We start from the raw sequence: 24923 nt of genomic DNA on the forward strand, positions 1-24923 counted from the left end.
ACACTATTTCAATCGTGTCGTGATCTAATTTGACTACTATGGATCTTAAGTTCGATAATTTGCATTTTTTACATTTTTGGTAGTTGAAACGAAATGAATGAGTTGTCATGAAATAGAATTACTTGTTTTCTGGTGATTAAAGCAGCCTGACACACAAATGGGAAAGACGGACACTCTGTTGTAGAGAAAGATTGACACCGATTTTTTTTTTTTACTTTTTTACTACAAGCAACTTTATAAAAAATTGAGATAAACGATTAACGGAACTCCGGTCCGGATAGCAGTCATGCGTTATATTATTACTCGCTCGACACCGATGAGGTATCTCACGAAAACCAAAATCTTGCCACAGTTTGCACCATTTGCTTTTTTGATTAATCAAGAAGAAGGAGAATTAATATGACATCATTGGGTAACTTTCCACTGTGAGATTATTTGATGGTGAATATTTTCACTTCCAACGTCAAAAAAGATTCGCGAACCATTTTGCGTTTCCATGACACGATTCTTCTGTGGCTTCTAAAATAGCGATTTTATTTACGTATACTCATTTACATTTGATTTTACCGTATGAAAATCTCTTAAAACCCTTAGACACATGTTCTCCAATACAAAGGGATCCAAAACCAAGTTTAAATATTTAATTACATAGCTTTTTTTATCTGACAAATATAAAAAATAACTTAAAACCCTCAGACACATGTTTTCAAATGCGAAGGGATCATAAAATTAAGTTTAAATATTCAAATACATAGTTTTTTTGTATCTGACAAATATTACAAACAGTAAACATGCGTGCCATCCAGCCTACAACAAATGTCAAAAATGGTGCTAAAAAGATTTGCCGAACGCTGGTCGATTTTCCGTTGCCGTGGTAATTCCACAGGAGTTTTCAAGCAGCAATCGTTTATTGGAAATAAGATTATTCAGTAATAGATAACAGATTCATAAAATTTAATTTCGGCAAAGAGTGAAAATGCACACCTATTTATTAACAAGTCTAACAAACTTCCTGGGGTCACGGACTTTAATAACTTTCCAAAGGGAATTCCTGGACTGTATTTTTTCCATAATCCGGAGCAACTATTAATGACCGATATTTCAATAATGCCTTATATTCTGTATTCGAAGATATGTTGTAAACCGACGCGTATAATTCCTAAATTCACAGCTGAAGGAACGACGTTGATGCAAATGTCTAATGAATGAATATGAAATGAATATGGTAAACTACTTTAATTTTAGTCGTTTTGCACAGGTGTCCATCTTACTCTCCATAGCGTTTATCTTTCCCATATAAGATGTAAGTCTTACCCGAATTTGAAACTACCCGCAGTTTTGGAACTGCTAGAAAAAAAATTTAATTGATGATAAAAAAAAACATAAAATTTGATAAAAACTCAATACATTTTATGATAAAATATGAGTGTAACATAAAATTATATATTTCTAGATTTTTAACATTTTCCTTAGTGTGTCCGTATTTACCTACTTTATGTTATAACCCAATGTTTTACCTATGTTATAGCTCTTTCGTTTGCTCAATACTAGACGTCAGATTCTTTATTATTATTGATCCTTTAAGAGTCTTACAATGCTACCAATGTTATATCGCATGTATCAGATACATGCATTGATTACAACCAATTCCATTAAAAATCTTTCCTTACAAATTTTATAGATGTTCCATAAAATCCATTCATAAAATTCCCTGAAGTATACTATAGGGTAAATGTACCTATAGTGGTGCTAGTACCAATAGTGGTGGAATTGCACTAAAATGTGGTTCATATGGCAAATTAAAAGTAATTAAGTTATTTACGTTAGTGTGAAATGTTCTTTAGCCCTTTACATAGGGTTTTAAAGTTAAATGGGGCCATTCCGTTACTGAGTGACCGAAAAATCCATTATTTTGTGAAATGTGTCAACATTTTTCCAAAATCCTAAGGATTTTATAACTATACTCATATTTTTGTTAACATTCTAAATGACCACATAACAAAGCAATTATTAGTTTTTTAACATAATTGTTATCAAATGATATTATTTTATTCAAATTCATTGGCTTTTGACCATATTTATACATTTTTAAGTGTTTTTACCATAGTGCCATTATAGGTACACAAAACAGGCATGTTCCTATAGTGGTTATAGTTATAAAATCAATAAAAACAGGTCGTTTTAGATTTTTTCGAGAATATTTTTGACATTTCGTACTGTTTTCACTAAAATAAGCAACAAAAATGAGTTTTCTGTAAGTAATTCACCTAACAAAGGCCAAAATTCGCTTATTCTACTGAGTGAAAAATCGACTTCAAATCAAGCAAACTCTTCTGGGTATGGGTTGAGGACAGGTGTGATGCAGTACTTTAGTCAAGAGTTTCATCGATCAAATTTATACATTTTATACGATCAAATTACGCAAGAAACCAATATTATGGCAGTAATCCTTGCTATTCATACGAAAACAGCATCGAAACTAAATTTAATTGATATTATACACTGTTTTTAAGGCATCTTTGTTTACCACCACTATAGAAACTCAATACGACGACTATAGGAACCATACCACCATTATAGGTACAACGTAGCAGTCACAAAAATATGTATTTTTTCGTAAATTTGATGTGTTTCCTGCTGAAAATGGTTGTGATTGCGAAGATAAAACATATTTCAATTGCTATGTGTTAAAATATTCAGAAATTGAACTTCCTGACACTTTAAATCCATTAAAACACATCGGTACTACTACAAATTGCACCACTATTGGTACATTTACCCTACATGAAGATATTTTAAATTGATTAAAAAAATGTGAGACCAATACATTGATGCATTTGCGTTGAGATATTCAGACCCTATCCAGTTCTGACTTGAGTGTCTCATAACAAAAACAAGAAAATGAAAGTACAGAAATTATACAATGTATGTATTTTATCGTAACGCGTAACGTACTAACGTAAGGCTCATACTTTCACGTATAGCGAATTCATACAACTGTTTTTTAATATCCCTACAAGGGAGGCCGGTCTGGTGGTACAGTCGTCAACTCGTACGACGTAACAACATGCCCGTCATGAGTTCAAGTCCCAAATAGACCGTGCCCCCATACGTAGGACTTGACTATCCTGCTATGGTAACAATAAGTCAAAGAAAGCCAAGCTGACTTTACCAGTGGGTACAGGCAGGCCTTGACCGACAGCGGTTGTTGTGCCAAAGAAAAGAAGAAGACAAGGGGTAGCAATATCTGATTACCATGTTTAGTTGAATATTTTTATCATAAAAGTCCACGGAGCTGTCAAATCAAAGCTGTCGTAGTGCAAGTTCTTATTACAATTTAAAATAATGAGAATAACATTTTTTTATTTTTTTAAAATCAGAAGACATGGCTTCGGCTACACATAATTTTATTATTATAATTTTTTTTTTATTTTAATAATAGTATTATTATTATTATTATTATTATTATTATTATTATTATTATTATTATTATTATTATTATTATTATTATTATTATTATTATTATTATTATTATTATTATTATTATTATTATTATTATTATTATTATTATTATTATTATTATTATTATTATTATTATTATTATTATTATTATTATTATTATTATTATTATTATATTATTATTATTATTATTATTATTATTATTATTATTATTATTATTATTATTATTATTATTATTACAATATTCGTACAACTTGCTCTTCTTTTCTTTAAATGTTACATGGATCCAGCGCATCATAATTTGGGTTAGTTATCCTGCTGCGAATAAACCAATAAATCATTGACAAGCCTATCCAATTGCGGGCTTTAAAAACACTATGTTGACTACGGTTGTTGTTACAAACAAGAAGAAAGAGAAAGTTCAAGTTTAAGTTGTAAAACGCAGGAACCACAATAGCCAAATTATATGTATTTTTTTTTATTATTTTAAATATTTGGATAACAAAACACAAAGCACCTGTTTCGATTATTTTATTTATTAATTTATTAAGTAATTTTTTTTATTCTTGCTAACGAATAGAAATATTCATTAAATTTGAATAACATTTGATAAAATATACTATGGTTTCATTCAAAAATGTTACTTTGTCTTACATTAAACTGATGTTACATTAAAATGATCTCGGGTAAAAGATAATTTGCTATTCTTTCATTAAAGTGATGAAATAATATCAAAGAAGAAATTCAATTTGAAACTCCAATAACACACGTTTGTTGGGTGTAAACTTTAATAGGCGATCAATTGTTTTACCGTCCAAACTACTTCAATTTGTTTAATCTAGTTGGAAAGCCCAAGCATATAATGATTAATCAGTTACGCATAAAAAATACAATCAATTATCACTACTGTTTTAAATAAGATATCAATGTTTGCTCGATATCCTCTGAATTACTGATCAGACAACTTGTTTTGTATTCTGATAAGTCCAATATAGTGTTGTCTGATGCAAACTCTCGTCGTATGTATACAAATACAATATACTAAACAATAGAATCGGAACAGGAAGCGTATACAAATATGCCAACTGTTTTCATTGACCAGAGAAAGCCCAAAGGGAAAATCGGTGACAAGTATTTCATATTAGACTATAATGAAATAATGAAATTATTTAATTGAAAAAAAAAATACTTGTGTCTGCATTCCGTTAGAACATGAAGCATGAGAGATTTTGTAACGTAAAATGTGGAATTCCTGATCAACGCAATGTACGTTTATAAAATGTTGATCGCGTGGGTAAAAACATTTCAACTTATGTATGTTCTCACATTCCTTAAAAGATGGTTGCTTTTTGCGTAGCTTGTTCAGTATTCTTTATGCTTTATGCTTCGCTAGCCTTCCGATGCTGGTTTGTGTTTCGTTTCTTCCTTCATTTTCTCCGTCTTCCTATTTCTACGCAAAGCAAATGGAACCGGTTTGTGATCACGGTCACGCAGCGGGCAGACTGCTATTCTGCGGCAAACAGGAATGAGCTCTGATGCTAAGCGTATGTTATTTTGTTCAATTATTCCACTGTTTCAGTTGGTTTACACACTGTTTCACACTCTTCATACGCTGTAATTTCAACGAATTGTTTAATATCTATATTCGATGTATGAAAATACGGATTAACCAGTGAGCCGCTGTCAACCCTAAAATCGATCATTATGATACAAATATAACGAATGAAATGTTCTTTCCATAACAATCACCAAAACTGAAAGCTACCAAATATAATACTAACTAGCATCTTGCATCAATCATTCGTCTCAATCAGATGTCCCCATTTTTCAAGTGCCAATCGCTGGCAAATCGTTCGTTATTGTGCACTCTGACGCTTGAGTGCGCATGCTTGGGAATGCTCCTCGGACTAAATGGGCCCACAGCTCCTCGTAGCAGCAATAAAACGCCAAGAGCGATAGAAGGAGAATGCAACAACAGGCCACAGTTAATAACTTAGAGTGTATTAAACAACCGAAACAGTTTTGAGCAAAATCACAAAAATCCTGCTTCTTGTTGTGTATTACAGAAACTTTGCGCCGATTGGCCTTTGTCATTTCTGATTATGATTAGGCGTTATTTATCAATTATGTAACGCTAAATGGAGGGGAGAGGGGGTGTCGTCAAACATTACTATTTGTCGCATGGGGCAGAGGGGGAGTTTAACTTTTGTTACGTTACGCAAAATAAAATGATTGAATTTTTTATTTCGAATAACAAATGCGTAAAAAACCAGGATTCTTCTTGGTGACTTCACAACCTTAGCAGTCATGCCGGTCTATAAAATATCTCATTACTTTTTATGTACTACGCAGCCGAATAGTTCGTCATTTGATTACCACGGACGGACGGACGGAAAAACTTAACACAGGATCGTTACAGTGACGTTGCATTCCATTACTGCGAAGACCATAGTTTTTTTCATCAGAGTTGATCGTCAGAGTCGAAATTTTATAAATACATCAAAAATGAGGCCGAAACTCTTGCAAACATTATCGATTTTATTCGTATTTGTTATGCGTTAAATGCGTAACATCTTAAACATGACATGTTACGCGAAATAGAATAATCAATTTGATGACGATACAACATCTGAAGCCAAAGAAACATTTCTGGAAAGATAGACATATTTAGGAAGATGGCTGAATGAAAAACGTTTCTGATGATGGTGATGCAAGTACATTGTAAACCGTGCTGAGGATCCGATTATCAGAATCTTTTTGAATTTGATTGCTTCGTGGGACAATTTTTCTTTAAATAAAATTGTTATTGTTTGGTTCATTTTTAAAATTATTAATATACCAGAAGAAAGTAAAAAAAAAGAAACACTTACGAAAAATCGGACTTTGTTCAATAAACTAAGCTATTAGAGGGAGTTGGAGTCCAACTGTTACGTAATTTTGGGGAGGGGGGGGGGGGTTTCGAAAGTTGCCAATTTTTGCGTTACGTAATTGATGGATATCGCCATAGATTTTTAATACGTATTTTTATTCTAATTAAATACATATTTTTGTTTAGTAGCCAAATCGTATTTTTTCTTTAACATTGTTTATTGTTTGATTGTTTGATGACAACTATGTCATTGTTATATTAAGTCCACTCCGCTGTGTATTGTGATACAGAGAAATGAAAATCTGAAAGCTTTTCATTTTTTGGGGATTGATTTGTTGTATAATTGTTATTTTATTTTATAACAAATCTGTCATTTGAATTGATCAATTGTAATCTTCTTCTTCTTCTTCTTTGGCACAACACAACCGCTGTCGGTCAAGGCCTGTCTGTACCCACTAGTAAAAGTGAGCTTGGCTTTCTTTGACTTATTGTTACCATAGCAGGATTGTCAGTCTTACGTATGGGGGCACTGTCTATTTGGGACTGTAACCCATGACGGGCATGTTGTTTCGTCGTACGAGTTGGCGACTGTACCACCAGACCGGCCCAAATTGTAATCAAGTGAATGAAAAATCATGTAATCATGTCTGTGAAAAATTTAGTGATCTAGCAACTCGACCTGACCGAACTCGTCTCTATCCAATAATTTAATAATAGTGAACTATTTACCTTTTCTTGCTAACTTTTCTTGAAAATGGTGGTCAAAATTGTTGAAAAAATGAAATTAAAAAAATTAAGCACAAAATCTCGGACCGCTCCTTCTGAATAAAAAAAAAGAAAATGTTTGAGTATTATAGTAAATTATTGACACGTGAAATTATTAATTTTAAATTATTGAATTACGTAAAAAATCGATAGAATAGCATTAGTAATACAACATCTACGAAATGTCGGTTAGCAAAAACATATCAGCGATCAGCGGTAAAATGATAGTAACTGCTTTATGTTATCGTTTAATATTGATTGGATTTGTGGAAATAATGATGTGCAATGACGTTCATAATAACAAACATACAGTTTTGTTGAACAACGTAATAAAAATTAGTATTGGAAGCCATAAAATAGTTCAAGATATAGTTACGATAGATACAGTGATTGTTAAAAAGCAAGCATTTTTTTTAATTACTTGGCAAAAGCAATTGTTAAAAGGTAAGAAACACGCCAGATGTTTGTAAAGGAAAAAAAGTACAATCTGAAAGTATAAGATAATTCAGGCCCGTTGGACAGGCCGTTGCATTACACAGGAAAATGAAGTAAAAAGTATTTTATTAATAATATTTTACCTCGCACCTCCCAACAGCTCTCCACGCTACGAAGCAAAAAAAAATTGAGAACAAAAACAATACCCGGGGAACACTCGTCCAAATCACTGAATGACGATCTTCTTTCTGAATAAACATAAATCATTTATATCTTTCGATGCAAATAACCAATGCAGTTCTTTCTTTAAAACAAAACAGAGTAGTACAAAAGGTTGAATCAACATATCTTGCTTCAATACTACAAATGTATGGATTTGATCGATGAAACAATAATGAAAATTTATGAAACTGTTGATTTATGTACTAGCTTTAATGTTGCTCGTTTGCAAAATGCATGAAAATGTACCGACATATGAGAATGTACCGACAAATGTCTTGCAAGCCACTGCAACACCTGAATGGAGATTTTTCTCGAATTTTGATCGTTTTGAGTAAATCTATGTATTTATGTCATTATCCTTGTATTTATTTAGCATCGACGTCATAAAGAAACAAACAATGAAATCGGAAGAACATTAATAGCATTAATTTCAAAACGAATTCCTAACCAGTCGAAAGAGCATCATCATAGCTCAGCCCAAACCCTTTCTACTGACCTTCGACACGTCAAAGACCTTGCATTGTTTGAAATACTTATAACCAAGGTTCGTTCCAAAATGGCGTGTGAGTAACCCCGTTGGAATCGTAGAGATCAGCAGTCCTTTGCCTGATTGAATGGCATTGTTTAACTACAAATCTGTTCGCTCACAACCTTGATGGCGCGTGTCGAACATGACCTAGGACGTTGGTTGATTGAGAACGTTTGTTGATATTGATCGTCCTTTTGTAAAATATCCACTCCGATCACTAGGATCGGATATTCTTTCATCTTTCAGATTTTTATGTTGAAACTGGCAACAATACCAATTTACATGGCTCATACTTACACACCAATTAAAATTTATATCAAAGCTTTTCAAACACTGAGCTAAACGATTGATGAAGCTATGTGCGTGATTATTTTCGATACAAAAATATGTAGCATTGCATAACCATCTTTTTCCCTTAATAAAAAATAAGGAGGGGTACTTAGCGATCGATATATGCGTTAGTTTGTACTAAGCCGAAAGAAATCAACACTCACAGCTGGAACCATCATCTTGTAGCAAGGACTGAGTAACAAGCCTGTTTAGACCGGTATGATGATCATCATCATCATACTTTTGCTGTTTTGTTATGGTGGGAGAGGCTTTATAGCGTGGTAAATGCATATTAGTGTTGCTAATTAAATGTATCAATTAATTTATAATTCAAATCCAGTAGACCGTTCAGGCGTCAGGTAGGCTTACTAATTGCTGAGCAGTTGATTATCTCTAGGTGTCTATTCAGCAGTAAACATGAGCGAAGGGGTTTTGTTATTCGCAATAATGATAATCTAATATATGAGGAAACGGTTCAGGCGTTCTGAACATGAAGTTCGTTAATGATTGATGGGCTTGCGAGTTCGGGTGATATTTATGTTCGGTGTTCGTACCGGCCTTACCGATTTCTTTTTAACCGTTGAATTGAACGACGTTATGGGGGCCACGTATGTTCTCATTCTCTAATTTGAGTTATAAATCTTCATGGGTTAAGAGCAGATTATCGCATTTTGAGATCGAGATCGAGCTGTTATTTTTTTAAATCAAACTATTGCGTTCTCTAAACCACGGAATGCAGATCCCTAGCTAGTGAATAAATAATGACATTTTTACCCATTTTATCTTTGTTTTCGGCAGTAATTATCTCTTTTTCAAAGCCACGAGCTCTTACTTTTTAGAAGAAAATAAACAAACAAAATATATTATTTGTATATTCCAACCACACCAAAACAGAAAATACATCAAAGATAATTTGCATGTATCTGGCAGAGCTATGCATTAACTCCCATTACTATTCCGGCCACTGAAAACGGTTTAATAGATATTTAAACCTGTGTCTTAAGTTTAAGTTTAAGTCTAGATACAAACACGTTTCACATATACAGTCGATGCAGTGATGAATATACGAGGGACATATCAAATTACGTTATTCGCAGAGAGTTTTTGCACATGGACATGGACATGGTGAAATCAAACAGACTGTATTATAGATCAAATCATACGAATCATAGCGTTGAGTCATCACTTCGTATGAAATTTGACAATTCCTTTATATACGAGGGACTGTAAAGCGTAGAATATTGACTAAACACGGATCATCAATTGTCCTACTATATACTAATAATCCTAATATGAAGCAAACTTGAGCATTACAGCGCATCGTTTCCAAGGATTTGGCGAATATACAGCCCAGAAATAGACAGCGTCGATTGTAGGATGGTAGCGAGGATGCGTTTATCCACCCTATTTTCCTGATAGTTTGCCAGGATCGAGAAGTTTGCCAACACTTTACATTCTGCGATGTACTGATTTAAGGAAACATCATTCAATTTCAATTCTGATCGTCCTTTTATAGCAAAACCTGATCAGAGTGAGATATGCAATCAAGTCTGGCAAGCCTGTATAAAGTCAAGACCGTGGCACCAAAGGTAGGAAAAGATTAAACTTAAAACATCTTTCGTAGTAAAGTCATGACTTTTGCATGAGTGAGACCCGCAACATCTTTTTCTTGTTTTGATTAATGTGTTTAAATGTTCAATGCATAAGTATAAATAAACTAGGCATAAACCAGTGGCGGCTTTAGGGTATCGGGGGCCCAAGGAGGTAAGACAAGTAGAGGCCCCTATAGGGGCGTTCTGGTTGCTTGCTGTTGGGATAATGAACAGTCTTCTTTAATAGCTGACGGGGGTGGTTGTTGTGGGAGGGGAAGGGTGGTTCCGGGTGCTCATGGATTGACTACCATGCGACAAGACGATCATCGGCCATAGCCCTAACTAAAATTGTTGCTGAGCGGGGGAGAGCGGGTTTTGATGGTAGTGTAAATGGTTCGCCAGTCTCGGGGCCCTAGCAGCTATTCAACTCTGTCAACTTTTATACATACTGTGTACTATTGACTATCGATCTACGGGGCTCCAGGCGACCGCCTAGTCTGCCTATCGTCAGATCTGCCGTTGGCATAAACAATACATATGAATATTAAAATTTGATCTAATCTAAAAATACATCTTTTTAATGAAAACTATATTTTCTAAAGATATAATTTAGTTACAGCAGTTTCAGTTTTTTCGCACTGTCAATAACTGCCAAAAAAATCCATTTGAACAGGATGTTTTTATATAAACAATCATCTCTTGTAATAGAGAATACTCGAATATTCGACAAAGATATTGGAGTTTAAACTCCAAATTTATTCATTCAGGAATATGAGCAAGGAGTTCTGTCGAATTCACAACACAGCAATGACATAGACGAATTTACTTGAAAAAATAATAACAATATAACTGGAGAACGAACTTTTGTTTAAATTATTACGATGTTTCTAGGGATTCCAGCTTCGGAAGTTTAGATAATTACAATAATGAGACATACCGCCATTCTATGTGTATGTTATTGCAAGAAAAATAGTACACAAAAAGTTGTTTCTTACCGTTTCCCTTAGGATCGTCCATATTCGTTTGGTACATTAATCCACAATGTTCCTGCGTGGTGCGTTCCGCGCTCTTGCCCTGAATCGAAATCTCACCCCAATCGCCGTACGTACCTTTGCCTCCAAGCAGCGTGAAGTGCCGGCCCTTACCTGTGATCGTTACCCCGTCCAGCGAGGATCGTTTGCTGAGCTAACCGATGATGATGTGGCCGTGTTTCGTGGCATCCTCGGTGGTGCAGACACGAGTCGCGTTCTTACAGCAGCCGACGAAGTGCAGGACTACAACATCGACTATCTGCGTAGCGTGCGTGGCTATGGACGGGTCGTTCTGAAACCACGAACCACGGCCGAAGTGGCTGAGCTGTTGCGCTACTGCAACGAACGGCGGTTGGCCGTTTGTCCACAGGGCGGAAATACGGGCCTGGTCGGTGGATCGGTGCCAGTGTTTGATGAAGTCGTCCTCTCACTCCAACTGATGGACACGATCGAGCGTATCGATGAGTACTCAGGCATTGTGGTCTGCCAGGCGGGATGTGTGCTGGCGACGCTGGAAGAGCAAGTCGGTGCTCGGGGCCTGGTTATGCCGCTGGACCTTGGTGCCAAGGGATCGTGCCATATTGGAGGCAACGTGTCGACAAACGCCGGTGGATTGCGCTTGGTACGGTACGGCAATTTGCATGGCTCAGTGCTAGGCGTGGAAGCGGTAAGTTATAAAGACCAACCTGTTAATCATTGTGATACATAATTTCATTGAAATTGTGTTTAAAAAATGAAAATCCATTTTCCATCACCATCCTCCACAAGGTAACGGCCGAGGGACGTGTCCTTGATCTGATGTCTAACTTCAAGAAGGATAATACCGGATATCATCTAAAACATCTTTTTATCGGATCGGAGGGTACGCTCGGCATCATCACCCGGCTGTCCATGTTCTGTCCCACCGCTTCTCGTTCCGTCAACATCGCCTTTCTGGGGCTGCACAGCTACGACGATGTAAAGCGCACCTTCCTGGCCGCCAAACGTGGCCTCGGCGAGGTTCTCTCGTCGTGCGAAATGATCGATGCTGCATCGTTGGACAGTTGTACACGATTTTTCGGACTACAGTAAGAACTAAACTGAACCGGCAGGATGTTGAAATTTTGTTCTGCTGTTAATGCTTGTTCGTGTGCAACTATACAATTCATTCGGTAGGTCACCGATCGATAAGTATCCCTTCTACATGCTAATCGAAACGTCAGGGAGCGATGCAGGACACGACGAAGAAAAGCTTGCCCGCTTTCTGGAGCAGACAATGGAACAGGGCCTGGTGCAGGATGGCACGGTTACGAATGACTCGACCAAAATGAAGGTAAACTTGTTCGCATTTCGGTAAACACGATCACTGTTTTATTTTGTTCAAGTTTGTGTAAGGACCAACGCATTTTTACATTTAACACTCATGAAGAAATTTATGTAATGTGCCCTAAGAGTACATCTTAGCCATTCTATTCGACGAGGTTATCAAGAGGTTGTCTCAGACGTGTAAATTCAAACTTTGTTTCACTTATTTTTTTAAAATCGCGACTGGGTTAAACAAAAAATCTTATAAAAAATCTCAAACTCCACCGCAACATCAATTTCAAACATTAGTCTCCATTTTAGCTTACGTGAACACTTAACAAATGTAAACATGCGGATACCTTTAGCGAAGGGTGCATGAACAGGTGATGTCGCCTTATCGCCAAGAATGATAACAAGATGATCGTGCACACCATTTTGTAAGAGAGCACACAACTATTTGTAAAAAGTTAATTTTGGTTACTGGATTTTTTATATTAATGGGGAATTTGTGTTTAAATCATGCATCAAAAAATAAATAATTTCCCCTCTCCCTCCCTTCAATATTAATAACACTTCACATGATCCTCTTTTTACAGAACATTTGGAAACTACGCGAACAGATTGCGGACAGTTTGCTGAGTGATGGCTATTGCTTCAAGTACGATATTTCGCTGCCCTTAGACCAGTTCTACGATATCGTGCTAGCGGTCCGTGAGCGTGTTGGCGATCTGGCCATAAACGTTACCGGATACGGACACATTGGCGATTCGAACCTGCACCTCAACGTGTCCTGTGCACGCTTTACACCGGAAATTTACGGTCTGCTGGAACCGTTCGTGTACGAATACACTTCCAAGCTGCGCGGAAGCGTTAGCGCAGAGCATGGGATCGGATTTCTCAAGCGCAAGTACCTGCACTACTCGAAACAAACGGAACCGCTCCGATTGATGCGTCAGATGAAGCAACTGCTCGATCCGAACGGCATTCTAAACCCGTACAAGGTGCTTCCCCCTGAAATGCCAGACCAGTCACGATAGAACGTTAGGAGGTTGTTTTGTACGAGGACGCACTAATGCCATATTACTCTTTAAAATTGACTAAAATGTCTTCCAAATTTAGTTTCATTAGGTATCGTTCGAGATGGCATGCATTAGTAGATGAGCTGACGGGTAAAATATTTTATACGAAATATACATTTTCATAATATATGAGTTGCACTACGTTCGGTGTAATAGAATGGAAAAAGGGTAAAAATGTAATTAAAGGGGGAACTGTTAAACAGATTGTAGAGGTGATATATCTGAGCAAGAAATATTATATGATTCTTCTCCTTAGTAAAAACATATATTTTTCAATCGTATTTAAGCAGCCAACAAAATATGTTATTAATAAATCTACCAGAAGCAATAAATTGAATTAACAACTTCAGTATAGTGCATCTTTCATTCCATTGTATTCAAACAAAACTATGTCCAACGATAGTAATTAATACACGAAATGTAAACGGTAGTACAATTTCGATTTTGACTTCCTCTTTTCCTACATTTATCTCTTCGGTTTTGTAATTACATGGCGTTCGCAATATTCCATTAACATGCTTTGTGGCTATAAACAGGATGAATGCGGTCTTACTTCTACGGCATCGAACACCATTCTAAACACAAAGAAAGGAAACAATTACCTATGCTCAAATGCCTAGTTTCTTTGAGTTTTCTAATTTTGCTTCAACAAAAGCAATCAAACCTACTGCCAGAGTGTGCTTCAGTGCAATCGAGCAGTCCGAACCGAATGTGTTACATGTTGACGAGATTTCACTTCTCTATTACCAGCTTATCCGGTGCGCCATACAGTTGTCCAATTACGGTCTAAAGATGTCACGGGGTAATATATCGCATAAAAAGAGGAAGAGGAAAAAAGCACTTATTACACATTACAAAGCAGCGCTCCGGTTGTAAACCACCCAGCATACAATTGTTTAGCTTCACAACAAGCTTTACCATTATTACATCATATTGGCAATTTATTCCGGCGCACCGCTGTCATAACCTCAAACCGTTCCACAAACTATCGCTCACACTTACCTGTCGTTTGATAATTTCTAGATTCTTCTGTGCGTACGTTAGCTCGCTGGCAATGGCAGCATTATCGGTTAGTGCTCTGTTCTCTCTAAATGCATCGCGAATCCGACGTAGTGCGTACATACTGTAAAAAATCCATATCGTAATCGCTAAAATGTGACCGAGATAGCGCAGTTCTGCCGCCTGTGCTTGCACGGTACTTACCGATAGTTGTACGAATCAAACTTTTGCGACGCACGTAGTAGCTGCTTGTAGAGTGATAGTACCTTCATCTTGTGTCCAGCTCCGGCCATACACAGCGCGTTTGTTATCGGAGTGAGCTTGCAAATCGGATCGAATCGCTCTGGCTAGCGATGCTGAATGTTTGTGTTGATAAATATGCGGTATCTTTGACGCAATACAAATCAAAACAAATCACGTTACTGGCCGCACAGCCCATTGCGCATAGTTTGACGTTATTGTAATGACATTTCGCTAGCAATATTTGACAGTATTTGACAAATAATTTTCTGATTATTGTTTGTCTTTTTGTGACTTTTTTTTAAATAAAATGTACTACAGACAATAAACGCTCTCATTCGTTTGATATTTTCCATCCAAAATGAGACGGTTTGGGTTTTGAACTGGGCAAATGCATTGAGCTAAATTTTCCATTAATTGCCGCTAGAGTGCGCTGCGCGTAATGCATTCAAATATTCAGTTGGGATTTTTGCTAACCATTTTTTTCTTGCTCAATTTTTACTACCATACCGGAGAAGTTCGCTTATATAAGTAATGCAGTATTTAAATTCCACAAACTTAAAGTAAAATCATTCAAAATAAGTTGTGATGGAAATTCTAGCCCAGAAAATGACACAATATTCGTGTTAAACTTTTTTTTATTACAAGGAAAACAGAGTACAAAAATATCAACAATAAATAACTGCTGCACCGCATATACGCGTACTGACGAAATCAATGAGCAAATGCCAAACAATGCCAAACACTGTTTCCGGAAGGGGGTAAACAGGAGATTGTGATTCTGCGATGATGGAATGGTGAGTGCCAATCAAACCGGAAGGCACAGGGTCTTAGGCCAGATAAGTACTGGCGGACACGTTGCCACCCTTGCCGGTCCAGTTGGTATGAACAAATTTGCCCTCCTTGCCCAGCAGCTCGTACGTATGCGCACCGAAGTAGTCACGCTGGGCCTGTAGCAGATTTGCCGGCAGCCGTTCCGAGCGGTAACCGTCGAAGAATGCCAACGCAGCTGACAGAGCCGGCACCGGCACGCCCCACAGTACTGCCTGGCTAACCACCTCACGCCACGACTGCTGGTTGTCCATCATGGCCTTCTTGAAGAAATCATCCAGCAGCAGATTGGACAGCTGCGGATTACGCACAAACGCGTCGCGAATGTTGCCGAGGAAGACGCTGCGAATGATGCAACCGCCGCGCCACATCAGCGCAATGCCACCGTAGTTCAAGTTCCACTTGTACTCGTTGGCCGCCTCGCGCAGCAACATGAATCCTTGCGCGTACGATACAATCTTTGCGCAGTACAGCGCGTTGCGGATGTGCGTGAGGAACTGCTTGCGATCCGCAACGGACGCTTTCGTGCCGGGCCCGGCAAGCTGTTTGCTGGCCCGAGCACGCTCCTCCTTCAGCGCCGACAGACAGCGGGAGAAGACCGCTTCGCCAATTAGCGTCACCGGGACGCCATGGTGCAGGGCGGCAATCGCCGTCCACTTGCCCGTGCCCTTCTGGCCGGCCGTGTCACGGATACGCTCCAGCAAGTATCCCTCATCGTCGCGATAGTTCAGAATGTCCCGGGTGATCTCGATCAAGAACGAATCCAGCACGCCCTTGTTCCACTCGTCGAACTCCTGCGCCATCTCCTTCTGAGTCATGCCAAGCGCCAGCATCAGATGGTACGCTTCGCAGATCAGCTGCATGTCACCGTACTCGATGCCGTTGTGCACCATCTTCACGAAGTGACCGGCACCGCCTTCGCCGACCCATTCGCAACATGGATCGCCGTTTGATTTGGCGCAAATAGCCTATCGCGAGAAACGTGACAAGCGTTTAAAAGGACAGTCAGTTTTAACACAACAAGATTTACCCAACCTGGAAGATATCCTTAATCAACGGCCAAGCGTCCGGGTGTCCACCGGGCATGAGGGAAGGTCCGTAGCGAGCACCTTCCTCTCCACCGCTAACACCCGAGCCGACGTACAGGATGCCCTTAGCCTTCAGCTCCTCATAACGGCGTGCCGAGTCCTGGTGTTCCGAGTTACCGCCGTCAATGATCACATCGCCCTTCTCGATCAACGGAAGCAGCTGGTTAATGAAATCATCGACCGCACTGCCGGCTGGAAAAAAAAAGAAGAAGCAGAAGTGTAACCAGTTAGCAAAAACGAAATTAGCTCGCCGGTCACTAGAAGGCAATCGATCGCCACAAGTCACGTGAGACCCGGGCGATCTAGAACATGCGAATCGTGACCAAGTGTATGAGGGGTCTATGCGTATGTGTGTGTAGGAGCAAAGTAGAGGTCACTCCGAGGTAGATAATCAGTCTCTTTCCTTCCCGCGGCTTATTAGGTGTCGTTGCGTGTGCAACGATTGTTTCCTTCTCCTCGTCGTTACCCACGACACTTGACGAGATTTCAAGATCAACGCTCACGGACGCAGCCAGTGAGCAAGAACGGCAGTGGCAGCAGTAGTGGTAGGTCTAACACAAAAGGTCATCCCCCCACCGGGGGAGGCTTTCACTTATTGCCTTGCGCTGCACCCATTGGCTTTACGTTAGTCTTTCCTACCAGCACGCCAACATAGTATTGCGAACTGTTTTGAGCTTATCGCTGGAAATATAAGTACGTTAATCTCTTATGCGCACGATTCCAATCCATCCCACCGTACGAATACGTTGGTTCTGCGGCTTGGTTTTCGTCAACCTACAAATGACTTTACTTTGGTCGAGGCTGCTATGCTGCGGCACATGAACGAACCAACCAGCGTCCCTCTCTTCCCGCTCACCTTTAACTAGCATCATAATCTTGCGCGGTTTCTTCAGCTTGTTCACCATATCCTGCAGGGAGGTGGCACCGATGATGTTGGTACCTTTGGCTTCATTCTCCAGAAAATGGGTCACCTAGAAGGGAGATGAAAGAAAGCAATGCAATCAACTGGGGATGTCGTAAATCACGCCAAGGAGGGTCAACTGCGATCCATGTGAATATCAATATTAGCGCATAGTGCTCGCGTTCGACCCATTTATGTTATTACCGGTAAAGTGAGTGGTGATCGAACGCAATGCGGTGAAGGGTCAACCGTATGTGCGTTTTGCACTGTGCGCTAACCCTAGTGGGGTCATTTCAATGTTATGAGAAGGACTACGTTAGAATAGGGAAGCAACACCTTCACGTGTAACGGTGGTTGCAGATTCAAAGAGATCACGTGATTTCGACGGTCGCACGTGCGCACAGCCACCAATAAACACCAATAACTTCAAACTGCTCAATCAAGTATAATATTAAATGGTTGTTGTAAAATATCGTAAATAATGAGCTTCATGCTTTATACAAGCACACACGCTCCAGTTAATCCGTTGCTGGTGAAAGTTAAAGATTGTACAATCGCGTGACATAACTTGTGTATAGCATATGTTGCATAAAACCGAAAGCCGAAAGTATTGAACCAAAAGAGAGAGAGCGTGAAAGAAGCTGAGGGGAAACAATAACTGAATACTACTGAGAACTGCAATGGATTTAGGAGGAACTGCATTACCCAATCGATAATGAAATTAAACGGTATAATATCAATAATAAAAAAGGAAACTACTCACCTTATCCACAGTACGATTGTAGGCGCACACGACAAAACCCTTCGAATCCATGTTGAGGATCAAGTTTTGTCCCATCACGGCCAAACCGATCAGTGCAATATCAGCTTTCCTGAAATGAAAAAAAAACAGCGCATACAGCCATCGTCATTAAAACGCACTTATGCCAACGTTTCCCCCCAGCAACGAACCCATCAATTAAAACAAAACCACCAAAACGCGCACATTTGTGTTGCCAGAGGTCATAGGGCACACGGCACGATCCGGCACGTATTCTGTAGACCACCAATCGCTGATAGACCATTATGCAAGCTCCAACAACACATGCGGCGTTGCTCGCTAATCCACCGATTGTTTTTGTTGCCATCGTGCAGAAGGTCTTTTGGTTTGGCAGATCTAACACAGCCCCCCCCCCCCCCCCTTCTTAAGGTGACCTTGCCTACAGGCATGCTTAGATGCTTTTGCTACTGCTGATCACACCACGCCGCCGCACGATTGTGATGAATCATTCGTGAATGGAACACGGCGGCGACCGACCATTACTGCCAGCGCCAAATAGGCTGGGGCGCCATGCCACGGACGTGCCTGATGATGATGATCATCATCGTTTAACAATCGATTCAGTGACGTGAAATCTCAAGCACAATCGTTCGCGACACTAGTCACGGAAGTGAGGAGATAAGAAGGCCCATGTGTGCATATCGCCCGTGTATTTGTTGCCATCATTTGCGGTATCTTCAGAAAAAAGGCAAACAGAATACATCAACAAACTTCAAACTAGCAGGGAAGGTCACTTTCAACCTGCGTCACAAAAGCCTTCAAACTAAAGGAGGGGGGAGAAGAAAGGTGAACGCCGACGGCATTATTTCTGCCGATCAGCTATCCAAATGAAGGGAAACACCATTTCGGTTCCATAATCAGCATAGCGTTTGTTTACAGCTAGGGCCATCCGGGAACCGAAAGCAAAGCTTGTTCGTAAAACTTCTGCAAATAATCACACACAGAAAAGAAACGCAAAGTGCGTTGGCTGGCAGAAGAAGAATGGTGGCGGCAGAAGCGGTATGATCGACGCGTCATGACGATGACTTGCACAGGGGGCAAGCGAAGGTGCCCTTTCCGGCTCGGGTGTCGGTATAATTCGCGCATCGAACGGCGTCAACTTACGGGCTGGACATTTTGTACGATGTCAGGGTGCAGAGCAAACGGCGTAGGGATTGAATTTTGAATTCACTGGGAACGGCTCCCGGTTGACACTTTTACAACGAAACGAAAGGAAGGCGTTTCGAGAAGGAACTATGAAGAGCAGCGTGAACACACCACACCAGTCGGACAAACGTTGTTTCCTTCCCGTAGGCAAACTTGTGAATGCTTTCCGGTCGGTCCACGCGGGCTGAGTAGTGCCGAGATGAAGCCACTGCTCGGTTCCACCGCACAGTGGTCGAATAGTTATGCACTGAAAACAATGTAAAATTATTGGGTTTTAAATATGTTTCAACTTTGGTTAAGCTCGCTGCAAGTAAATACAGCGTCTTTCATGGAAATTAAAAGAGTGCGAATATTAGTCTCTAAATAGCACATAAATTGGGAATCCCAAAAAAGATATGAGGTGGCTAAATCTGTGTTTTCATCCACTGTGCCGTTGGTCCAGTGCCGGTGCTGGTGCGACAGTAGTAGTAGTGCTATCATCTCCACCGCAACGCGAATCATACGATGTGAGCCGCGTACGCACGCATACAATGCGCGTCGCGTGTGCTGCGTGCATTGAGATTCCGATGGAAAGGCGCGCGCGGAATGAGTCCTTGGGGTGGTAGACGAGCACGTGAATTTGCTACAGTGCGTCTCACAAATAGACCAACACTATACAGTACCATTTTCGAGAAGCAGGTAAAGTGTGCGCTTTGTAAAACAATAACTAGAAACTTTATTTGCAAGTTGGCGAAATATACTCCCTTTATTTCTGTTCAACGGAAAATGATGCGAAAATGTAAGTATGCACATTAGTTGAATTATATCACACTGCGTCGTTAGTTGCAATATTTTTACACACTGTTTTACTGCTTATGGTGGATACTTAAATTTTATTATACTTTGCCTAATTTATCATAAAGAAAGAGAAAAATAATGTTATCCTGAGAAGATGCAGCAGGTGGATGTTGCTGCTTGGTTGTGTATTACTCCACTAAATAAATAATATGTGCAACTGGTTGCAGACAGTTACACTAACATAAAACTACGGACACGTAAAACAAAGTGATATAAAAACCAAATCAAATAAACGAAAAGCTAAAATGCCAACTGATATGACAACTTAAAACATAAGATATGTTGAAACAATAAAAATAATTACAAAGAAACAGCAAACAGAAACCGTTCCTTATTTTACGCAAACTACATGTTTTTATATGTTGTTTTCAAATGTTCTGCTACACGCTCATGGATCGTCTACGGTAAACGGTAAAACGCTATCAATTATAGTAATTCTGCTCACGTTAACAAAAATGTAACTTCTTCTACACAAACTAAAGGACATCAACGCAGAGCGGTTTCTTTTCTCTCAAACTAGACTAGTAATCGTACATGTGATTCATAATATCATTCATAATATAAAACAATATTGTGCTGCAAAGCCCACCACACAAAAGTTATGCACTTACGGCTTTAAGTCACGCCTTAGAGTTTCTAGCATTTCGTCGTTCATACGCGTCTGTTTCGTTGTGATAATAATAATCGTGATATTGCATTCAAATTTAACCGATCAGGACTTAACAGCAGAAGACAGAATAATTTAAAATATATTGATCCACGAAATGCCAACGTACACGCTCCCTAATTTGAACTAAGCAAAATGTCTAGCTGCCCACCAACATTTCACATAACCGTGCATGCCATTCTACTTCCAAACCAATGAGACCATCGAAACTACTCATATACGATCAGTTGCGCGGTAAACTAATATCGTAAAGAAAGCCATCGAATAAATCGTTACATCGTTCTAATTTTAAATTACCATTGTTATATTTTAAATACTCGCATGCTCTAGCGTTCTCATGCTATTACATTGTATTGATTGTTTGCCTTTCTGAAATGGGGTTTAGCGCATGTCCAGGGAGCGTTCAAATCAAATGCATGTTTCCGTACAGTACTTGCTATTATGCATTAACAAACTATAGGATCCCAGGCATACTACATGGACAACAGAGCTACAGAGTTTATGTTTCCAGTTCAGTCGAGTACAACATCGGGTCCTGTACCTTGATTTTCTTTTCATATTGGCTAACGGGGTGTTTGATGATACGTTACGCGTACGTACATTAAATTTTGCTAAAACGATACAATACCGCCTATCGCCTGCCTAATTCTGACTCACGACAATAGCGTGCACGGTGTAATGGTTCTGATAATCTAAGTAGTATTTTTTATATTTATTTTTGCTACAAACCATTACAAAGTTAGGGAGTTGTGTGATGACATGTACCGTTCGGTAATGTTTATAGATGATGATATTCTTCATAGTTACAGTTCCAATTCCATTTCAATCAATCATTGCACCTGTACTACTACTCTGCGCTGATGACAGGAAGGAGATCAACGCGGAGTGCTTTCGCTCGTTTTAAAATTCGTATTACTTGGCAATTGTCATAAGGATACATCTTTGTAACAGTATTCGATTATCTTGCGTGCGTCTGACGTTCATTTGACTGAAGCTAGCTATTGTGGCAGAGTGATGCTACGAGGCCGTCTGCGGCTTCTGTAAATGTTTAGACATTTGGTGGGATCTATTCTTCTCTAGGTTATAATTGTTGCTGCATACCAGGGAAATTATTCTATTGGTTCCTGCATCATGACTAATGTTATATCTGCTATAGTGTGCTGAATATGCCAACGCGTGTAACAGTACAATACAAAGATGAACTCTGCTGATCTGATGCCGATGAGTACAGCGCTAATGATCACGGCACAAATAGCTTGTCTTCGCAATGATGGGTCTTTATATAGTTATTGTTGTGTTCATACTTGGTTTCGGGTTTGGCTGTCAGTCTAACGGTTAAAAAACATTGTGCAACGATCATCAAACACAAACTCTGCTCTGTGTTGCTTTACATGTGTTCAAGGTATCTCTCTATACTCCCGGCCTACGATCTTATCCTTTTCATTCGTTTCATTCAGGACAGAAAATGCTAAAAGTTCAATAATTGTTTTTTACTCTTTTCCTCTCTGTCGATCTACAGGATTATACTTGCTTTCTTCATCAATCGCAAAAACGGATCGTTAAGTTTCATCTACGCTTTACCATAAGGATTACACCACACCACCGTCATACTAAACGATTGCGCTTTTTTCGCCTGGAGCAGCAACCGGACTGGCTTGCGGTTCTGCTGCTGCCGATTCAGTGGTATCATTGGTGTCAGAAGAAGCTGTGGTAGCAGTAGCAGAAGATGCATTTGTTGTATTAGAAGTGCAACTGTCGATAGTAGCGGAAGAACCACTACCGTTTGTGTCACTCTTGGCCAGTGGGTCTGTGGGATCAGTGGTAGAAGTGCTGCTAGTAGGTCCCTCTGTTTTAGCAGTACTATCTGTGGACACTGTGGGCGCGTTTGATTTTTCTACATTTTCGGTACGTGCCTTTTTACAGGCAGGCGCGGTCAAGATTTTATCTACGTCCTGTAATGAACAATCGTGAGTAAAATGTGTTTTCAATTGCTTGTGCGACTTTTCACTGGTAAGTAATCTTTTTGCTATCTATATGGACAATATTATTGCAACGGTAGCGCAACGATTAGTAGCCTAGAAAGGGCAAACAAATTATTGTATGTGCAAGGGAATTACTAAAGGCATAGTGCATATTAGTAATGATAATCCAGAGGTACGTTTAAATACACGCTACACGCTATCGGTACACACACTTCCCAAACTTACCTGTTCCGGATGCTTGCCAATGTATTCAAGCCGAGCTGCTTCGTACATTTTAACGAACTTATCCCGCTGCACCTTAAATTGTGCGAAAAGCTCATCATCTCTGTGCCCTTTCAACCGGTTCGCCAGATCAGCCTTCTTATCATGTTCGGCTTTAATTTCCTCGGTTACCCATGGCTTATCCAGCGGATACTCTTCTCTGTTCGGTGGCTGGGTCGGTTTCGGCCTGGCGCGTTTACCGTTCGGACCCACTCCCGTTCCACCGCCGGGTGGCATACCGTTGCGTGGAAACGGTCCCATCTTTCCACCCATGCCCCGTGCATGCATGCCACCGCCGTTCATGTTGCGACGCATCGGCCCATCTAGGCCGCCGTGGCGTAGTGGCGGCGGCATCATACGCCCCATCGGTGGGGGCATCGGTCGGCCGGCCATCGGTGGAATCGGAGGAGGTAGCGGTCGGTTCATTAGCGACATCGGCCCGGGCGGACCACCCGCACCAAATCTTCCATTTTGTGGGCCTCGCATACGCATACCCGGACCGCTGCGGAAATGAGCCGGTGGCACAGGGGGCGGTATCGGCGGTGGATTCATGGGCCCGCGACGTCCGGCCGCCGGTGGACCGGGGAACATGTTTGGCGGCGGCATCGGGGGGCCCCAGCTGGGCATTCCATTGGCTCCCCCGTTCATGCGATTCCGCATGCCTGGCATACCGCCGTTCTTCATGGGACGCTTCATCGGCGGATTCATCCGTCGATTGCCGTTTGCGAAGGGACCGTTTTTGATTCCCCCACCCTCCAGCCCGTTGGAGGTGGCCGCCCCTGCTGCATTTGGGCCACCCGTGCCGTTCGGTGCGGCGGTGATCGAATCATCGTTGAAGTCCACAAAACCGGGATCGTCGCCGAGCTGATTGGCGTTGAACATAGCGTTCATGTTCCGCATATTGCTCATCGGATTGTACTGCTTGGCCATGGCCGGTTTGAACCGCGGTCGATTTGCCATCTGATTACCGACACGTTTGTTACCTTCGCTTGTCTGTGCCTTGTTGGAGACCATTATTTACAACGTTTTTCACAAGTGTCCTCTGTCGCGAATCCAGCAGTTGTCGCCCGTAAAGCGATGCACCGTGGGGCCGGTGTTAGCTGCGAATCAAGCGTTTGCTACCGTTACCTCACAATCTAAACGCGGGCTGAACGTTTTACCGTACGCTAAAGCCGTTTAATCACTTTTCACCAAGTAAAACATTGCAATTCTTCTCAGGAAAAGCTTTATCGTGCGTGTGTGTTGCTTTGATACCTGTAATCTGCGTTTTTTCTTTGGGAAAATGGATGTTCTAAAGTGATGACAGTTCTAGAAATAGACTCTGCTGTTGGCCAGGACTTCTGAACTAAAAACAACTGTGAACCGATTTCCATCAGGATGGAGATTGTTGATTACCATCGTTGTGTCGTGGAGGCGTCACAAAAAAATAACAATAAATAATGTAAATAATTAAAATACGTATTTTGTTGTATTTTATTTTAAAAAGCGAGCTGAGTTGTGTTGTACTAAAATTGTCCCAAATGCCCAAATGTCAGATATACTGTGGTACCATATGT

The 24923-nt window shown here is 40.1% G+C and overlaps 4 protein-coding genes across 6 annotated transcripts in view; 1 reads left to right on the top strand and 3 right to left on the bottom strand.

Annotated features, from left to right (window-relative positions):
• The window catches only part of LOC121590864 (D-2-hydroxyglutarate dehydrogenase, mitochondrial), a 43115-nt gene extending 29351 nt beyond the window's left edge, over positions 1–13764 (top strand). For both annotated transcript variants that reach the window (XM_041910970.1, XM_041910971.1), the window contains exons 2-5: positions 11209–11899; positions 12001–12299; positions 12388–12544; positions 13113–13764. In XM_041910970.1, the coding sequence (XP_041766904.1) occupies positions 11243–11899; positions 12001–12299; positions 12388–12544; positions 13113–13553 (1554 nt within the window). In that variant the 5' untranslated portion in view covers positions 11209–11242 and the 3' untranslated portion in view covers positions 13554–13764. The remainder of the gene's footprint in view (positions 1–11208; positions 11900–12000; positions 12300–12387; positions 12545–13112) is intronic.
• Positions 13765–13945: 181 nt separating this feature from the next.
• On the bottom strand, positions 13946–15005 carry LOC121590865 (LYR motif-containing protein 4). 2 transcript variants are annotated; one of them, XR_006004490.1, is made up of 4 exons: positions 14799–15005; positions 14598–14718; positions 14264–14381; positions 13946–14170 (listed from the first exon to the last, which is right to left on the bottom strand). XR_006004490.1 is itself a non-coding variant. In XM_041910972.1 (3 exons), exons 1-3 carry the CDS (start codon positions 14885–14887, stop codon positions 14328–14330), a joined length of 264 nt encoding a protein of 87 aa, XP_041766906.1. In that variant the 5' UTR covers positions 14888–15004; the 3' UTR covers positions 13946–14327. The 2 variants fall into 2 exon arrangements, 1 of the variants encoding a protein (XP_041766906.1); XM_041910972.1 differs by having other exon boundaries at positions 13946–14381; positions 14799–15004.
• A 449-nt stretch (positions 15006–15454) lies between these two features.
• LOC121587672 (6-phosphogluconate dehydrogenase, decarboxylating) lies at positions 15455–19824 on the bottom strand. Its single transcript, XM_041904660.1, has 5 exons — positions 19579–19824; positions 18418–18526; positions 17610–17724; positions 16701–16945; positions 15455–16633 (listed from the first exon to the last, which is right to left on the bottom strand). Exons 1-5 carry the CDS (start codon positions 19587–19589, stop codon positions 15665–15667), a joined length of 1449 nt encoding a protein of 482 aa, XP_041760594.1. The 5' UTR covers positions 19590–19824; the 3' UTR covers positions 15455–15664.
• Positions 19825–21176: 1352 nt separating this feature from the next.
• On the bottom strand, positions 21177–24661 carry LOC121587673 (DNA-binding protein K10-like). The gene is made up of 2 exons (XM_041904661.1): positions 23332–24661; positions 21177–23076 (listed from the first exon to the last, which is right to left on the bottom strand). The coding sequence occupies exons 1-2, from the start codon at positions 24379–24381 to the stop codon at positions 22735–22737; spliced, it is 1392 nt and encodes a 463-aa protein (XP_041760595.1). The 5' UTR covers positions 24382–24661; the 3' UTR covers positions 21177–22734.
• Between the last annotated feature and the right edge of the window lie 262 nt (positions 24662–24923).

The sequence above is a fragment of the Anopheles merus genome, chromosome 2R, assembly GCF_017562075.2.
Source record: "Anopheles merus strain MAF chromosome 2R, AmerM5.1, whole genome shotgun sequence".
Lineage (NCBI taxonomy): Eukaryota > Metazoa > Arthropoda > Insecta > Diptera > Culicidae > Anopheles > Anopheles merus.